At 44.7% G+C, this 18,423-nt stretch overlaps 1 protein-coding gene across 1 annotated transcript in view; it reads left to right on the forward strand.

Annotated features, from left to right (window-relative positions):
- Positions 1-285: 285 nt before the first annotated feature.
- Positions 286-18,423, forward strand: part of C11H12orf43 (chromosome 11 C12orf43 homolog) — a 79,250-nt gene continuing 61,112 nt past the window's right edge. Inside the window, 1 exon segment of the mRNA XM_085636092.1 lies at positions 286-475. Coding sequence (XP_085492218.1) covers positions 373-475 — 103 coding nt within the window. The 5' untranslated portion in view covers positions 286-372.

The raw sequence follows: 18,423 nt of genomic DNA on the forward strand, positions 1-18,423 counted from the left end.
ACTTCTTTGCTGCATAATCTAAAGCCTCCAGTCCTGTAATAGAATGAAGCTTCTCCATGTATTTAAGGTCAAGCATATTCCAGAAGGGCGTCTTCTCCTTCGAGCTCCGCTTTTATCCTAGCTTCATGTCCCCAGCAACATCCTCTTTAAATCTTGGTAGTGTCATTGTCAACGAGGACAGCGGCCTGCAACTTTAAGGCACTTTCCACTTTAATTCACTTGGACCAATTCTTCACAATCTTTTAAGTAGAGTACCTCGTCGGCCATCTTGGTTCGGTACCTGTTACTGTAGTCCACACCATGTAGTTGGAGAGCTTACTTCTTAAGCCCTCTTTTTATATCCACGGGACACGTTAGGCAGCCAATGCTAAGATGGCAGCTCTAGTGCGTGGCCCGCATGTTGACTCGGACTCTGACAGCAGCGAGGATCTGCAACGTTTTCGAGAAGCGACGTGGGAGGTGGCACCGGTGCGAGGTATCGTGGGGAGAAAAGGGGTGTATAGAAAAGGTGGATGTGTTTGTACGGCGCTCAAACGTTGAAACTGATGAAGGACCGGAGTTGTAGGCAGATACAGAGGGTTAATCTATGTCAACCGACTGCGGCTGGTTGCGTCTTTTTGTTGAAACTAAAGGCAGCGACCAGGCTGGAATAGATTGCTTATCTGACGACCGTTTTGGAGTTTCAGGAATTACGCCAAGGGTGTTTGACAGTGATGTGTTATAAGTGTAATAATTGGTGCAAAATGTTGCTTACCGCCGCCGAACAGTATAGTGGTCGTACATTTAGATTAAAAATGTTAAAGGTAAACACATGTTTACGTGGTTGAAGTGGACAAGAATGGTAATTAACTTCTTGCATATCTTGTAGTTCGTTTTATTTTACTTTTTCGAATGTCCGCATCCTGCTAATTGAAGATGGACGCCCCTGTCAACGAGAGAATGCTGTATTTATTGCTGGTGTAGTTGATGTAAGAAAGCAATTTGTTCTAGATTGTCTGGCGGCCATCTTGGAGTGATGCAAAGTCACAGAAACATTAATGTGTAGGATGATGTGGACTTCGTGATAGTTTGATGAATGATCACATTTTTTTATCTTTTCTTTTTTGGACCAAACATGTTGATAACGAAACGTCTAGGAACTTTGAATTAACCCTTGCCTGCATAATGGTTTATGTTCCCTACAGGATGCGAGTACAAGTATTGTAATTTTTTTTTTTTACAGAGTTTTATATATTTAGTGCATTTTTATAAAGCGTGGACATTACCCAAAGGTGTCAGAGCGCTGTACAATAGAGCTAGTTACGTTACAAGAGAAAAGTGGTCCAGAATATAACATTACACAGACTAAAAATGAAGGGTACACAAACACAAATTCCAACACAGCACACAGTGGTGAGGAATGTACAGGAAAAAAATACAAATTTACAACGAAGAGCGAAATTCCAAGAGGGGCCTGAGAATAAATGGTACACAAACACAAAATCCAACACAGCACGCAGGGGTGAGGGATGCACAGGAAAAAAATACAAATTTACAATGAAGAGCGAACTTCCAAGAGGGGCCTGAGAATAAAGGGTACACAAACACAAAATCCAACACAGCACGCAGGGGTGAGGTATGCACAGGAAAAAAATACAAATTTACAATGAAGAGCAAACTTCCAAGAGGGGCCGGAGTATGAAAGTATTAGTTCTGAAAGTGTCTTTGGAAGAGAAGAGTTTTGAGTTCAGCTTTGAAGATCCGGGTAGAGGAGGTGGCACGGAGCAATGGGGGAAGTGAGTTCCATATTCTCACAGCATTGCCTGAGAAGGATTGCGCCATCGATCTTTCCCTTTTGAAGACTGGGGGCTAAAGGAGAAGCTTTTCCGCATTACGAGAGGGTCAAGAGCCTCCGGACAATTTCAATTTATTTGCCAGGTAACGAGGGGAGGACTTGTGCAAGGCTTTGTGTGTGATGCAGGCAGTTTTGTAAATAGATCTTGCCTCAATCGGAAGCCATCGAAGAGAGGACATGATAGGAGTGATGTGGTCGCTTCGTTTAGACCCTGAAATGAAGCGAGCTGCTGAATGGAGGATGGATTTGAGAGGGGAGAGGTGGGTTTTGGGTAGGCCCGTCAGAAGAGAATTTCAATAATCCAGTCTTGAGAGAACCAGCGATTGTTCCAAGGCTTTTAAGTCTTTCTCCGGGAAGAACCGACGGATCCCCCCATAGAAGGCGCAACTGGTACCGTGCGTTCTTGGCAATAGAGTTGATGTGGGAGATTAAGTTGAGTCTTTTGTCAAGAATGACACCTAGAGATTTAGCGCTATCGACAATGATGGGTTTGTTGTTGAGCAGGTTCCGCTGATCCGTCCACGATTGAACAGGAGGAGGTGAGAGAGAGGTCGAAAGGAGGAGGAATTCAGTTTTGGCGGGGATTTAGAATGAGTTGGTGAGCTAACATCCAGTTCTGATGGAGTTGAGAGTAGAGTCGAGTAAAGAGAGATCGTGTGCGGAAGACACCTTGAGGTAGATTTGAGTGTCATCCGCATAAAGATGGTAATGGATCCCAGATTTGCTTAGGAGGTTCCCTAATGGTTCCAGGTAGAGATTAAACAGAGTGGGTGCCAGGATAGAGCCTTGAGGGACACCTTGACCTACAGCCAATGGAGATGAAAGACTGTTCGCTATCTTAATCATTTGGGATCTGTCTGAGAGGAAAGAGGCAAACCATTTAAGCACTGTGCCATCCAATCCCATTCTCTGTTGAAGAGTGTTGAGGAGGGTGCTATGGTTAACAGTGGAAAAAGGGTGGCCTCTGCTACGCATCCTATTTATTTTTGGGATGTTGGCTAGATTTAAATTCGCCGAGCGGAGAGACTTCTTAGGAAGGTACACGGTGATCAGAGACTGGTTGATGCGAGGGCATGTACCCATAAGAGTCTTGTGAGCAGTACATAAGGCCTTGAAGGAAATCCTCTCCTCAATCGGCAACCAGTGTAGGGATTTCAGACTGAGCCTGGCTGACTGCATTCTACAAGAGCCAGTCAGAAGTCGCTCAGCACAATTCTGTGCCACCTGAAGCTTCATTAGAGTAGATTTTGGAGCTCCCAGATACAGTGAGTTGCAATAGTCCAGGCGTGAAAGAATCGGGGCCTGGACCACGACTCTTTGCCTCCATGGGCAGTAGGGGGGAGGACTTTCCGCAGCATTCTGAGGATGCCATGACAGACCCCTGCCACTGCCACTGTTGAAGCAACTCTAGAACTATCAAGCGGAACCGAGGAAATGCTTACTTAAATTGAGAATTTGATGGACCTAGTATACAAATGTTTTCTAGAAATTAAGAGGACTGGAGATTAATTTTTTTTAAAGTCTTTTTATTGAGCAGTTGCTCAGTATACATTGAGCATAAATTTATTATCTTATGCAGAATAGACATTGTAAAAGTACATGTTATTGTACAGGCAGCCTGACAGGTAGAATACATTGAAATAAGAAGTGTGCAAACAGCCGTAATCCATACACAAGGAATTTGGTTCTGTAGTATCCCCAGGTCCATACCCAAATCACCGGTAAACCAGTTGGTTCCTAATGGCACCCACTAATCCCTGTATCTGAGCCCATTGTCCCAGACCTCCCATTTTTTGGGGCAGCACCGGCTCTGATACACCACATAATCAACCCGTTGGCACCAGTCTAAATCAGATTCCCAATTCAGAATCTGCGGCAGCCCACTCACTCCCCAGGCCCGAGCTATATTCCTTTTAGCGATTCCAGAGGCCAATGCATTGGAGATCAATTTTGTTGCATTTACCATCATACATGCATTGTCTGGTAGAACTCTTTGCAGACATGTTTCTACGTAAAGCCAAAGTCTGTGAGTAGGTTTATTGTTTAAGCAAGAAAAATGCAGTTTTCAACCTCGAATGGGGCTTAATTAAAACTTTCATTAGCACAGGTTTTTACTAGTACATACTTAGAGCTCACATGTTTAGGGAAGAATATGTAACATTTAAAGCTCAGTTGCTTTTGTACGAGTGGCATCTGTAGTAACAACTGTAAAAATAAGTAGGTGTGTCTAATTCGAAGCAGATATTTTAAAAAAACATTAGTGGCTGTTTTTGGCATTGGTCCCAAGCACTAGCTAACTTAAATTCTTTATCACTTAGATCATAATAGCACTCTATGGACAAGACACATTTCTTATGGCCAGGGCCATGGAATTATGAATCGGCAGCGGGCCAAATTATTCTGCAGGGTTGAGTAAATTATGCTACCAGAAAACACAAATTATATGCCATAATGCTGTTCATTTTGTAATAGCATTGCTTCATTATTTCGTAATTTTTAGGTCTTGGCTAGAGAGTACATGCGCTGTCTCGAAGAGACATTTTGTGTTCTATCTGTGGGCTTACAGGCTGACTATCCCCTACCATTGCTAAACTTCAGTGTTGCTCTCGTCTTCTTTTATGCCATTCGTCATGGCATGCGGGTATCATGCCCTCTTGTGTTTGGCCTTCCCATAGCGCATGGACCAAGTACATGTCTCCTTACACTGCTCTCAATTTGCTGAGCTATTTTTTCTTTCCTTTCAAGCACTCCATAGGAGTACTTGTGTTTTCAGACCGTCTTCCTTTTATACATACCATTAAAATGCCTGCTTGTGTACATAAACAAATGCATTTCTTAAAAACAAACAGAGAAACCCCGGCACTCTAATAAAGTAAAGCCAAACACATTTGTTTGAAATTAATCTCATACACTGCAAGTACCAGATAATAGAGAGAGATAACAGCTTGGCATAGAAAGGTTATGAGACGTACGAGTATATGCTGTAAATATACATTTAATAATTGTCAGACACAGAGTAATACATCTAACAAGTTACATCCCATGTCATAAAAAGTTGATATACATATTTCCTTTTGTGCAGTTTTAGTAGACACAAAACTTGACACGTAGAACGTTGAGTCAGAAACAGCCAACGCGCGTTTCGTCACCACCGTGACTTCCTCAAGGCTGTAAAATAATCATGGATAATACAATAAGTGTTCTGACGTGAATGCAAAAGAGGCTTGGATATCTATTTCTAAAAAGATTTTCTCTCCTAAAAATAGTCAATAACCGAAAAACTTAAAGCGGATTTCTAAATTTGAAAATAAACCCTGTGACCACAGAAATGAATAAGTAGAAAAAACGAAAAGAGGAAAAGGTTGAGGTAACCGATGAAGTGTGAAAAAGCCCAAAGCAGAATTGGAGCTGTAGAACAGAAAGATTCCAAAAGAACACCCAACGAAAACATCAAAATGCCTCTTCTTCTGACTCAAATGTTCATGTGATTGTGCGACTCAATATCCACCACTACCTTGTGTGTTGGTCGCATTTCTTAAAAAGTTGTTAAAGCACGAACAGCATGTGTTTATTTTGTTTTTCTGTGTGATCCGATGGTACTGGCGCCCTCTTCCCGTCCTACGTCTTGCCATAGCGCGAACACAAGCCAATGGTATTGGACTGCTAGCTCCCACTCTCTCCCATTGATGCTTGCCCATCTCCTCCTGCTTCCCTGCTCGACCTGTGCCCAACTACCTCCCTTGTCGCTGCTGCTATATTTCTTTTTTTTTGCACAATCCGATGGTATTGGAACGCTTTAAGTGCTCACCAGTTACTTGAAACATTTATTGTCATAGGCAGGGAGAATCTTAAGTGACTTGCCCAGAATCACAAATTGTTCCGCTGACCCCGAGATTCAAACCTGGTTCTCCAGATTCCCTGTCTGTAGCTCTGGCCGATACGCCACATCCTTGTTTCAGTTCAAAGCTCCTCAACTGTTCCTCACTTATGGCTTCCACATTTGTTCAGCAAGACCCCGTCGACCCAGAACAAGCATTGGCAAAGCCAACAGATCTTGGCAATGCTCGAGTTGTTGGCCTTGTCAATGTGAATATCTTTGATCCATGTTGTCTAGTAGCACATCTGTTGTTCCTCATGGCTGAAAATCACTGAAAAAAAGCGCTATCATGAGGCCAGCGCAGGCCACACCATAGTGTTTTTTTTGTGTTAGGAGGGGCAGGACAATTAACTGAACATTGGGTGAGGGGGTGAAGAGACTTGGCGTCAGCTCAACATCCTTTGATTCTGGGCTTTCAGTAACTTTCAGCCATGCTGAACAGCAGATGTGCTGCTTGGCAACATGGCTAAAAGATCTTCACATGGACAAGGCCAATACCATGAGAATTGCAGAGACCTTTTGGCTTTGCCAATGCATGTAAAATTTTGTAACGCCATCTGGGCATTGGTTGCACCTCATTAGTACCAGTTTAATACTCAAATATAGCAACGAATAACAGAAGAGTGACTAGTCCAGGTTTGCTAAGGGCCTTCCACGGTGCTGCAATACGTGTCGCTATGGTTTCTATAACTTTTGAACCGTTTGAGCTAAAAACAAATTTGCTGTTAAAATCTGCAGATCATGAGGCAGATGATGAACTATGTGGCAAATGCAGTAAATCTATAATTATGCAAAAATTGATGCAGCATCACAATCACATAATTCCAGTGGCCCTGCTTATTGCTTTCTTCCCACTGAGTTTGCTTAATGTTTTGTTGATGCTCAAGAATAGCTCTCTTGAGAACGAAAATATATTTTAAAAAGTTTACAGCTGCCTACACCATAGCAGCAACAAGTACCATTTTAGTCAGATGACCGCCTAGGGGATGCAAGTTCTAATCTTCAGCCAACTTCAATTTTTTTTTCATTTCAGTTTTTAAATGTTTCATTGAATTTTCCTCAGTATACCACTGAACCATATCACAGTATGCATTCATAACATAACATGTATTTGTAAAGCACACGTTCACCCGGAGGTATCTTGGCGCTGACTAACAGATGTTTATTGTTACCCAACTCAATGGAACTCATTAATTTTTTTAATTAAATATCTTTAAGACAGATAGCAGAGATGCAGCGCCAAGAAGTGTAATGTTAACTTTTCTAATTCCTCTCCACACTTTTGAAACTTTTTGCTTTAACTTCTCCAGTTCAATTTATTGCCATTGTTATTCTCAGGTCATCATAATACACTTGCTGTGCTATTGAGTGTACACATCCATGCTAACATTTTAGAAGAAGAAAGTGGAGATGTAATAAAAACAAGCATTGGCAAAGCCAATAGGTCTCGCCTTTGGGCCCTATTGGCAATGGTTTTTAGCTATGCCGCCCAGTATCCCAATGTTAAATCTAAATACAAAGAAAAAAAAAAGCAGCGAAAAACTTTTTTATTTTTAGGTGGGTTTGGGAAACAACACGGAGGGCATAGGGTGGAAGTATCACTGTGGGCGCAAGTGAGGAAAAAGCAACACAAAGTGCCACAAGCAACATGGACAACAGGCGTGGTGGAAGTAACAGGAAGGACGAGGGTTGTGGGAAGCAAAAGGGAATGTGAAACTCAGTGGAAATAACGTGGAAGTGTAGGAAGCTGGGTTTCAGTTGCAGAAGCCCCCCACTTTTTTCCAGATTTCTGATGCACTTTGAATTGATGTGCCCTAGGTCCCTGCCAATCACGTTCTCAGGACCTGTGTTGTTTCCCAAAACTGTACCTTGCACCCTCAATTGGCACCTCTCTGGCCACATGTAAGTCCCTTATGAGAGGTACCATGGGTACCAAGGGCACTGTGACCATTGAAGGCCTCTAAGGGCTGCAGCACTTATTGTGCCATCCTTAGAGGTCCTGTACCTAAACACATACACTGCCATTGCAGGCTGTGTGTTTTGTTGCAGAGAAAAGTGAAGAGCCGACATGGCACGCATACCAGTGTGCCATGCCTGCAACCCACTTGCTATGGTATAGGTAAGACACCCCTCTAGCTGGGTGCACTATACCACTGGTGAGGGTACAGTTGCATGAGCACTGTACCCCTACAATATCTAAGTCCATTCGTAGACATTGTAAGTGCAGTAAAGCCACAAAAGAGTATATGGTCTGTGAGTTTTTCATTACAAACTCCACAGCACCATTATGGCTTTACTGAATTCCGGGAAGTTTGGTATCAAACTTCTCAGCATAATAAACCCAAACTGATGCCAGTGCAGCCCCCCCCCCCCTTCTGTCTCCCCTCCTTTTCAGCGGGAAGACAGGCGGGAAAAATTAGAGCAGCCCAAAAGTTGTGCCTACCGCTGACAACCCCACCCCTGAGTTGGGGGAGGCGAGGTGAAGCCCACTCTTCAATGCCCGTCATCTTGCAGATGGCAGGCACTCTCCAATCAGGATTAGTGATTGTGCCCACTTCCCCACGTGGGGTGAGCACACCAAGCTGGCCTCAAGACCCCTAACCCCCCACACCCTAAATACAGTATTTGTACAGTATTTGGGGGCCAGCCCTGAACTAAGAAGGCAGATTCCCGCAACCAATAAAGAAGGACGAAAGAAGACGCCCAGCAGAGGAGACTGCAGAGAAGAACTGACTTGCCTCCAGCCCTACCAGCCCGTCTGCAGTTTCCAGAGATTCTGCTCCAAAAGTCTTTGTCCTGCAGGCAGTGACCTCCAGAACCCCTGGGAGGACTGACTGCCTTCCACAAAGACCAGGTCTCAAAAGAAACAGCCAAGAAAGACTCCGAGCCTTCTGAGGACATAGAAACCCATCGCCTGGAACCGACACTTGGGTTAACCCCTCCAGGACTCCCTGACATCGCCTGCAGCCTCTGCACGGAGACTCCCCCACCCCCCCCCCCCTCCTCACACCCCCAACCACGAGTGGCCAGGTAAGGTGAAATCCGACCTCAAAAACCACCCCTGCATCCAGATGCCCTGCACCCTGGAGAAGAGGACCTGAGGTGCACCTATGTCCCGAGCCCTCCAACTTACCTGTCCAGCTGTTGGTTCCTCTTGGAAGACTTCCTGAACCGAGCCTGCAGTTAAAAACCAAAACCGGCATTCCCCATTGAAAACAACAGGGCACTCGACGCCAAAACAGCACGCTGCACCCGGCCGCCCCTGTGACGCTGTGGGTGCACCTTGTGTGCTAACTCGGATCCCCCTTTGCCCTGAGCTTAAGCCCAGGAGCTTTTCTCCCACACCTTGTGGCCTGCTCGTGAGCAGCCACCAACCGGAGGCCCCCCTATCTCCCATTGGGTAACATTGGGCCTCAGCACTCTGCACCTGGCCGCCCTAGTGCCGCTGAGGGTGCTTTGAGAGTGCATCCTTGACCCTGGGGAAACCCTGGCTCTAACCCCACAATACCAACTCCAAAACCTAAGTACTTACCGTTTATCCAATAATTTGTACGAAACCTTGAAAAACTCCATATGTACAAAAACTGAATTACTTACCTTTCCTCTAGGAAATGTCCCAGTGTGATATCTAGGTATATCACTCTGAGTAGCAATAGTAACTTAAAAAGTAGTGGGTCCTTTGCTCACTGTGCCACTGGATTCAAGCTAGCCTGGCTGATGAAGGGTAATACCCAGAAACCGGTCCCAGGATGCTTATTTCCAGTCCCGGGAGGACCTGGTTTGGCAGTTCGGTCTGGACTGTACCCATGAGGCACAGCGTCAAGACTGATTTGCATATAGCTGGGTCTAAACTGGGGTGGCATGGTGAGCAAAAGAACGATGGATTTAACCCAGATCTCTTGACTGGGGGTGAATGTATTATTTATTCAGCATTCCGTCCATCATTTGTTTGCGTAGCACATGGGCGCGAGAGAGCAATGAGGATTTGGAGAGAGAAGTACCCGGGCAAGAAAGCATTCTGGGGAGAATTATACAAGGGTGAGCTCCTCTAGGTAATTATGGAGCAGGGCGCCTAGGGGAATTATCAGGCGGAGAGTGGCCAGTAAGACGTGTGGTGACCAGCTGAACTATAAAAAGGATCTGACACTCACCCAAACTCCCTATAATCGTAAGAGAAACAGTACAACTTTACTTGTAAACCGAGAATCCTTTGAATTTTTAGCAACAGTTTCAGTCCAGAATCTTAAACCTCTGTACAATTTTTTTAATCACAACAGCAGACGTCGATTCCGTTTTTTGATGGAGATCAAGACAATATTAAAACGGGAACAAAACAATTCCACATCTTTTCTTCAGTAGCACCAGGTTAACACAAATGACACATGGTCAAACTAGCCAATAGTCTTGAAAGTATATAAAATGTTACCAGGGTCCGGTGTGGCGATGGAGAGCCATGGGTTTATTAGGACTGCTAACGTACACTGCAGTTTCTCCTTCCAACATGGCGCTGTGGTACACGCTCAAGTACCTTGCCGCTTAGACAGGATTGCACCAACCATGCAGCTATTGTACACGGCGATCTGCGGGCCATGAAGACTGAAGTCTAATGGCACGCAGATCTCTGTGTATGTTAGCTGCATGTTTGCAATAGTAACAAGCATTTACAATGCAATAGGTCTTGCAATGACATTATTTTGAGCTATTGGCATTGTAAATGACATTTTGTTTTTTTTCCCATACATGAAACATTAAGGAAATGCTGTAATGCAAAATGGCAATAGCTTACTTTTTTGTAGCTGCGAAATCTATTGCATTGCATTTGTACTAGTGTGAGTTATCAGTAAATGGTACTGGCTTTTATTAATGTAAAAAAAAAAAATCACAACATCATTATAATGCCTTTAAAATGTTAATACCCACCCATTTTGGTATAAGGACTCTGAGTGGATATTACATATACCCATGCATTGTGCAATAAGTACTTTGAGTGGATATTACATAAACTCCCCCGTTCTGTAACAAGAACTCTGGATATTAGATTTCTGTTACTGTAGATATTGGTGTGAGATCACCATTACTGCAGATATTGGTGTGAGATCACCATTACTGCAGATATAGGTGTGATCACTATCACTGCAGATCTAGGTGTGATCACTATTACTGCACATATAGGTGTGAGATCACTATTACTACACATATAGGTGTGAGATTACTATGACTGCAGTTACAGGTGTGAGATCACCATCACTGCAGATAAAACTTAAAAACAAGATACACTCTGGGTATCGATTGTTGCTTTTAACATGGACACCAAGATCATACGAAGATGAGAGGGTTGCAGTGCATTAGCGTTTCAGTTGCTGTCAGCGGTAGTAGGGCACCTTAAAGTGGTCTCTTGATCACATACATTTCTCCGGTGTGAGGCACTTTTCCTGAGCATTTTTGCACTTGTGACAGTACATTTTGCATTAGTCTTAAACTGATATGTGCTCTTATTGTCAACTGGAAAATGTGTTGTGTACACTGCCAGCAATCAGCACTCTGTGCAACTCGTGCAGGTACACATTCAGACACAGTCACACCCTTCATAAACTGTGCACAGCCTGCATCCACACAATCCGCACCATGCTCTGTAAGCAGCCTGCACAATGTCAGCGAGGCAGCCAGTACCAACAGCATGCGAGACACGCTGCACGTCGTGTGCACACAGCAACCTGCACATTTACACTCTTCACAGCATGATAAAACTATATGAGACAGACAGAACCTGCACGGTGTGATCACAGACGGCAACATGTAGAAAACGAGACCCTCTCCGTGAGCTGTGACGGTCAGCGAATCTGTGCTACAGACAGTAACCAGAACAGTCTGTTGCAATCAAGAGCATGCACAGCCAGTACCCAGAGCAGAATGTCATACACACAGCACCCTGACCAAGTGTATATTGTAATACAGCCCCCCCTCGTCACTCAACATAAGAATCAGAAAGTCGTAGCTAGCAGGACTGCACAGCAATGCACGGCCGGGTGCACCCACCACGGATGGTGCCCAAAACGACCCATAATGCATGCACGTGCCACGAGTGCAGGTCTGGGTTGGTAAAATACCGCTCCTCGCGCACGGCAGCAAAGACAACATAAACTTACCTGGCAGTGGAAGAAGGGGGAGGGGTCAGAGGCTCCGGCTGCTCCCCAGGATTGCGAAAAGTTTCCTGCCCTGCATGCTCCCGGAGCCCCAGGGGTGGGGCGGGCAGAGAGGGGCTCCTCGAGGTGGCAGCTACTCCTCGATACTCCCCTCCGGGGGTGAGGCCATAGGCACAGCGTAAAGGGCTGCAAAGTGTGGGCTTGAATCGGTAACATTTATTTGCAGTGAGTGGGCAGTCAGAGTGAAACAACAGTGAGTACGAAGAGCAGGGCTGAAGAGGGTCAGAGGCCGATGGGGTGGAGTGGTTAGGACTTGCGGTAAGAGGAAAGGTGTCGAACGGGTGCCCAAAGGTGAGGCTGTTAATTAAATGAATCCAAGAACGACAGTGTGAAGTTAACGGGGTGGGGTCACAATGTTAAGGAAACTTGGAGGAGGTGAAATAGGGATGTAAAAGGGATCACAACTGAAGGAGCAGGAAGGAGGAGACGTACGAGTCAGGGAGAGGTGCTCAAATCTTATTGGGGGAGTGGGGGGGTTGTTTATATTTGCATTGCGCTTTCACTTTAAGTGAAAGCGCGATGCAAAAATAAACTCGCGGCTGAGTGAAACAGATGTGTTCACACTTACACGCCCCCTTGTGATAAGAAATTCCTTCACGACAGCCGTGAAACTAACGACCCAGTCCGGATGGGCCGTCCTAAAGGGAGAGAGGGAGGTAACCAAGAAGCATCCTTTTCAATGGGAAGCCAGCGTTTAGCATAAACGCTGACACGACCCAATGAAAATGATGAGCGGGGCTTCAAGTACCCTTCTGAAATCTCCTCTCTCACAATGTGTCTCGCAGAGCGAGCAGCGCATGTGCGCTGCAACGCTAGGCGAGACCTAAAACTGCCGTCGGCTGACAACGTTTTGTTCGGAAAGCCAAAAAACACAAAAGTCGCAAAACGAGCTGAGGCAAAAGATTTTTGGGGAAAACATTGAAAGATTATTTGTTTTTTAACTAAGTAAAACATGTCTTCACAAATTGGGAGCGAAGCAAAGAAAGACATACAGAAATCAAAATGTAAACTATATTTCTGTAGTTGTCCGAGTTTTTACAAAAAAATCGTTTTACCATCGCAGGTAGTTTCTCACATCGATTGTGTAATCTGTTCAGTCCAGCCACAGGTGAGCGATGTTTTAAAGAGAAACACTTTATTAACGTAAAGAGGAAAGTGAATTTTTTAAAATTATGACAAATGTAATATGAATTTAGTCATCAAGCCAGATCTTATCAACTTTATTAGCCACAGCAGCTTGAGATTTCATTGTCAGCATAATTTTCTAACATAGTTTTCAGAATGTGCAACTACGAGGTAAAGGTGATAAAACATATAATATCAAACCGAGGGAGCAGGTGTAGGGTGAGAAGTTGGCTCCATGTTTTTGGAACATCACTGTTTCATTGCTGGACTTTGATTTGACAAACCAGTGCAGTTTGGGAGTTGTAGTCTTGATGCATTTTATTTGAGCCATTGGAGCAACACAGGTGATGATAATGATATTGTAAAACTATCTGTAACAGCAATGTCCAGAAATGGAAAACTGGTGTACCAGTGACATGGAACATATCTCATCATTTTTGGGATCTCTCTATGACCATAGAAGGTATGGCGTAATGTCATTGTGTCCACCCAAGAGGACACGCACCTTGTGTTTTCACATTACATGTAATTTTCGGTCACGTTTGATAGAGCTTTTCTGCTTGAACTAAAGTCCTGTCCATAACTTTTTTACATCAGGCCTTCGTAACTTAATTTCATATAGTTCTCCAGAAATCTCACAGCAAAATTATGGCATCTCTTATAACTAGGGCTCCCGGTTTTATGGTATTTATTTTTTTGCCATTTCCGTCTGTATTTATCCATATTTATTTTTTGGGCATTTTTTCTGTATTTATCCACATTTATTTTTGCCACAAGCAGAAGGCAACGCTGCAGCTAGTATTTTTCCACATTTATTTAAATTGACAATGCACACATGCATTTGGTTGTTCTTGGTCAACACAATACATTCATTTTATTTATTTATTTATTTGAACTTATAACGCGCAACAGCTACCCACAGTGGGTTTCCCGGCGCGAAGGGATAGACTAGAGAAGAACAAACGGACCTTTAGAAGCAGCACCATGAGACAACTGGATCAACATGCAAATCACGAACAGTAATGTTTTCAATTTTTTCCTAAAGGCGAGGAAATTCGTCTCAGTTTTCAAGGTGGAGGGTAACGCATTCCAGTGTTTCGGGGCAAGGTGAGTGAAAGCCCGCCCTCCCATTTTTACAAGTTTGAATCGGGGAATCACAAAGTCACAGTTAGCGGAGGATCTGAGTGTGTGATTTGGCTTATAAGGTTGAACGAGGTTACGCAGATACTTCGGGGCCGAGCCCTGCTTAATTTTAAAAAGATAGCATAAGGCTTTAAATTTGATACGACTGGGAATCCTGAGCCAATGTAGATCACGTAATGCCTGCATAGCTGATTGTCTTCTCGGGATGTTACAAAGAAGACGGGCTGCAGAATTCTGAACAGCCTGAAGTTTATTAACAGTGGCCACATCAGCACCAAGGTAGAGGACATTTCCGTAGTCCAGGCGAGAGGTTACCAACGCCTGGACAACGGTTCTCCTGGTGGATAGAGGCAGCATCCATAACATTTTCTGGAGCCATCGTAAGGTAGTAAAACAGATGGCGGCTACCTGAGTGGCCTGCTGTCTCATGGAGAGTTTGTCGTCGATGAGAAAACCGAGGTTGCGGACCACTGAAGAGGGCTGAGGCAGAGGTCCCATCTCACTAGGCCAATGTTGTGGGCCCCATAGATCTTTCTGTTTCCCGAAAATAAGGATTTCGGTTTTGTCACCGTTTAGCTTGAGGAGATGCCTTTGCATCCACTCAGCTATACGTGACAACCCGGTTTTCAAAACCGATATATCATTGCTTTCACAGCTAGAGAGGGAAAAAACAATCTGAGTGTCATCAGCATATGAAAAAATGGTCAGCCCGGCGTCTTCTGCAATAGAAGCGAGGGGTCTTACATAGATGTTGAACAGCAGAGGGCTGAGTATAGACCCCTGAGGAACGCCATATGCCGATGTACAAGTGGAAGAAGTGGCTTTCGTGGAAAAGACCTGGAAAGTGCGCTCACTTAGAAAGGAGGCAATCCAGGCCAAAGCCGGACCGTCCAGTCCCAGGGAACAAAGAGAGTTCAAAAGAATAGAATGGGACACGGTATCGAACGCCGCACTTAAATCCAAAAGGATAAGCGCAGATGTTTCGCCGCGGTCGATACCGTGTCTTAAACTCTCTGTTACCTCAAGAAGGGCGGTCTCAGTGGAAGGATTGGCACGAAAACCAGACTGGGATGGATGCAGAAATCCCGACGATTCCACTAGATGGTATAATTGGGTGTTGACATGCCTTTCCAGCACTTTAGAAAGTACGGGTAGCATTGATATTGGTCTGAAATTGGCAAGATTGGACATATCAGCTCCAGCTTTTTTTAGAAGGGGAACAACCATTGCGTGTTTCCAGTCCCGTAGCACCTGGGATTCGCGTAATGAGGCGTTTAGAAGTCTCATAAGAACCCTCCGAGGAGCAAGATCAAGTAATTTCAGAAATTTTACAGGTACAGGATCACGCGGTGAGCCCGATCGTATACTGCTTAAACAGATGGAGAACGAAGTGTCGTCAAACAATTCCCAATGTGTCAACTTCACCCTAGAAGAAAGCGGTTCGATATCTCCAGTCTGTCAGAACACAATTCCTCTGTATTCAGAGGGGGGCTCATGGAGTCGTAAATACGTTCAACCTTTGCTATGAAAAATTTTGCAATGGAGTTACACTGGGCCTCATCTAAAGCTGGAGGTGTTGGGATGGTATCCGCACCTGTCAGTTTTTTAACGACAGAGAAAAGAGTACGAGGGCAGTTCTGAGCTTGTGTAACAGTATCTGCAATGTAAGCTGCTCTGGCGGTTTTACATTTTAGATGGTAATCTCTTAAAGCCTCTTTATAAGCAGTCTTCTGGGGGGCTGAGTAAGAGTGCCGCCATTTCCGCTCTAAGGCCTTGCATTTAGTGCGCAGGGCTTTCAAATCAGTGGAAAACCAAGGCGCCGGGGGGCGATGTGACCTGAAATGTGTGGAAGAAGGCGGGAGTAGAGTAGTGACAGCATTTATAAGCCAGTGGGAGACAGCCGTGTTCATCTCAGCGGCTGAAGCCGTACATTCCTCAGGACAGGTATTAGAAAGATGGTGATTAAACCTATTGATATCGAGTTTCCCCCAGCGATAAGTTGGAGCGCCCTTATCTAGGATTCTATTTACCTGATGTTTAGTGTACAATAAAGAAAAACGAACAGCAAAGGGATCTGACCACTCCAGAGGACGGGCACTCTGAGAGCAATCAAAAAAGACATTAGAAAGAATAGGATCCAATAAATGTCCAGCGGAATGGGTGGAACCAGTATTCAACAGGGGCAGATTAAGAGCCTCCAGGTCAGATAAGAAACGTTTGCTGTTTGTACACTGAGGGTCTTCAAGATGTAAATTAAGATCACCAAGAATGGTGAAATAGGCTGCCCTGAGAAGTAGGGGAGTTATGATGTCAACAAATGAAGATATCCAAGACGAGGCATTCCCAGGAGGGCGATAGATTAACAGGCCCGATAAGGTGAATTGAGGATTGATCACTAATTTGAAGAATGCAGTCTCGCTTCCAGACATAGGAAGGACTTCAAACTTGCATGTATATATTGCCTTAAAAATAATGGCAATCCCTCCCCCCTGTCCGGACTTTCTGTCCAATCTTACCATGACGTAGTTGTTGGGAACAGCAACAGCGACATCAGGACCAGAACAATCCTGAAGCCAGGTCTCAGTGAGAAACAATGCATCAGGCTGCTCTTCAATAATAAAGTCGTAGATGTGATGCCTATGTTTCGGGAGGGATCGGCAATTAATACTCCAAAACTGGAGTGGAGGGCTACTAGGATGTAGATTCCGTCTCCGCCTTCTACTACCCCGAGTGTAGGACTGATGTATTATTTTGGCCAAGGACCCTTTACCAAGAGAATAGCCACAGCCAGCACACACAAACTTAGAGATCGGAAAACGACAAACGGTGCAGTTTGTGGGGAAAGTGGGACAAAGAGATTTTAAGTCCTCACCTGAATAAATGACTCTACCGCAGGAGTTCGTAGAGGGAGTCATAGCCCCAAGCCCCGGTCTGGCACGGACAGGCACAGACAGGCTAAACTCTGGCGTAACTCCGGCGGAAGTACGGCGATCCGCTGCGCGTATCCGCTGCGCGATGGCAAGGCCCTCTTAAGTAGAGGTCTAGCGTCCTTATGACGTCTAGACCATGAAACCCCAGTGGCGCCGTCCGGTGTCCGACCAACCCAAGATGGCCGCCCAAATCCTAACTATCAGGACAAGGACCCGCCAAGTGCGGTGGAATCACAATTTATAGTGCAGGTGAGGGGCTGCATTAAAAACAGGGTAAAAAACTGAAATGAAATTAAATATTACAACAGGTAGATTAAAACACGCAATTAGCGCGAAGAGCGTCGTAAGGATCTCAATATTACGCGCTACACGCTCACAGCCTAGCGGTCATCAAGAGCAAGCCGTAATGGTCCATAAGTGGAAAAAGCGCCTAGTTTGTCCCCCTTAAATAGAGGTCTAGTGTCCTTATGACGTCTAGACCATGAAACCCAAGTGTCGCCGTCCGGCGTCCGACCAACCCAAGATGGCCGCCCAAATCCTAACTATCAGGACAAGGACCCGCCAAGTGCGGTGGAATCACAATTTATAGTGCAGGTGAGGGGCTGCATTAAAAACAGGGTAAAAAACTGAAATGAAATTAAATATTACAACAGGTAGATTAAAACACGCAATTAGCGCGAAGAGCGTCGTAAGGATCTCAATATTACGCGCTAAACGCTCACAGCCTAGCGGTCATCAAGAGCAAGCCGTAATGGTCCATAAGTGGAAAAGCGCCTAGTTTGTTCATCTGAAAACGTTGCCATTCGCAGAATGTCCCAAATACGCTTAAAAGTGCTATCACAAGCCATTTGTCTCAGAGCCTTGCCGTTTCTGTCATCTGCAGAGAGTGCTGTATCCTCTGCCCCACTGAACACCATACTGTCCCACTGAGATAAACTCACACTCCCTTCAGCTACAACCCAATTGTGCCCTGCTATAAACACCTAGAAGCAACTCTATTCAAACTATGCACTAGACCAGAGTAAGTTGCTGCCTGAAAAAAGTAACAACATTCTGGAAAAATCAAACACTCCTAGGGAATACAACTTAAAGCTTTTACACTAATTATTCAGAAAGCTAAGGACATGAAAAGAAAAGTAGCGCTAGACTGGCAAACTCTGTAAGGTGGCGCTAATGTGTTTGGGTGTGAATAAAACCAATCTGGCCACTTTGCGACGACTCTGTCTTGTTTTATTCAGTTATGTGTTTATTGTTCGTATTTTAAAACCTTTTTTCTCCTCCTGAGGCCGCGTTTTGGAATAGAAACATGTC

The sequence above is a fragment of the Triturus cristatus genome, chromosome 11 (genome assembly GCF_964204655.1).
Source record: "Triturus cristatus chromosome 11, aTriCri1.1, whole genome shotgun sequence".
NCBI classification, from domain to species: Eukaryota; Metazoa; Chordata; class Amphibia; order Caudata; family Salamandridae; genus Triturus; species Triturus cristatus.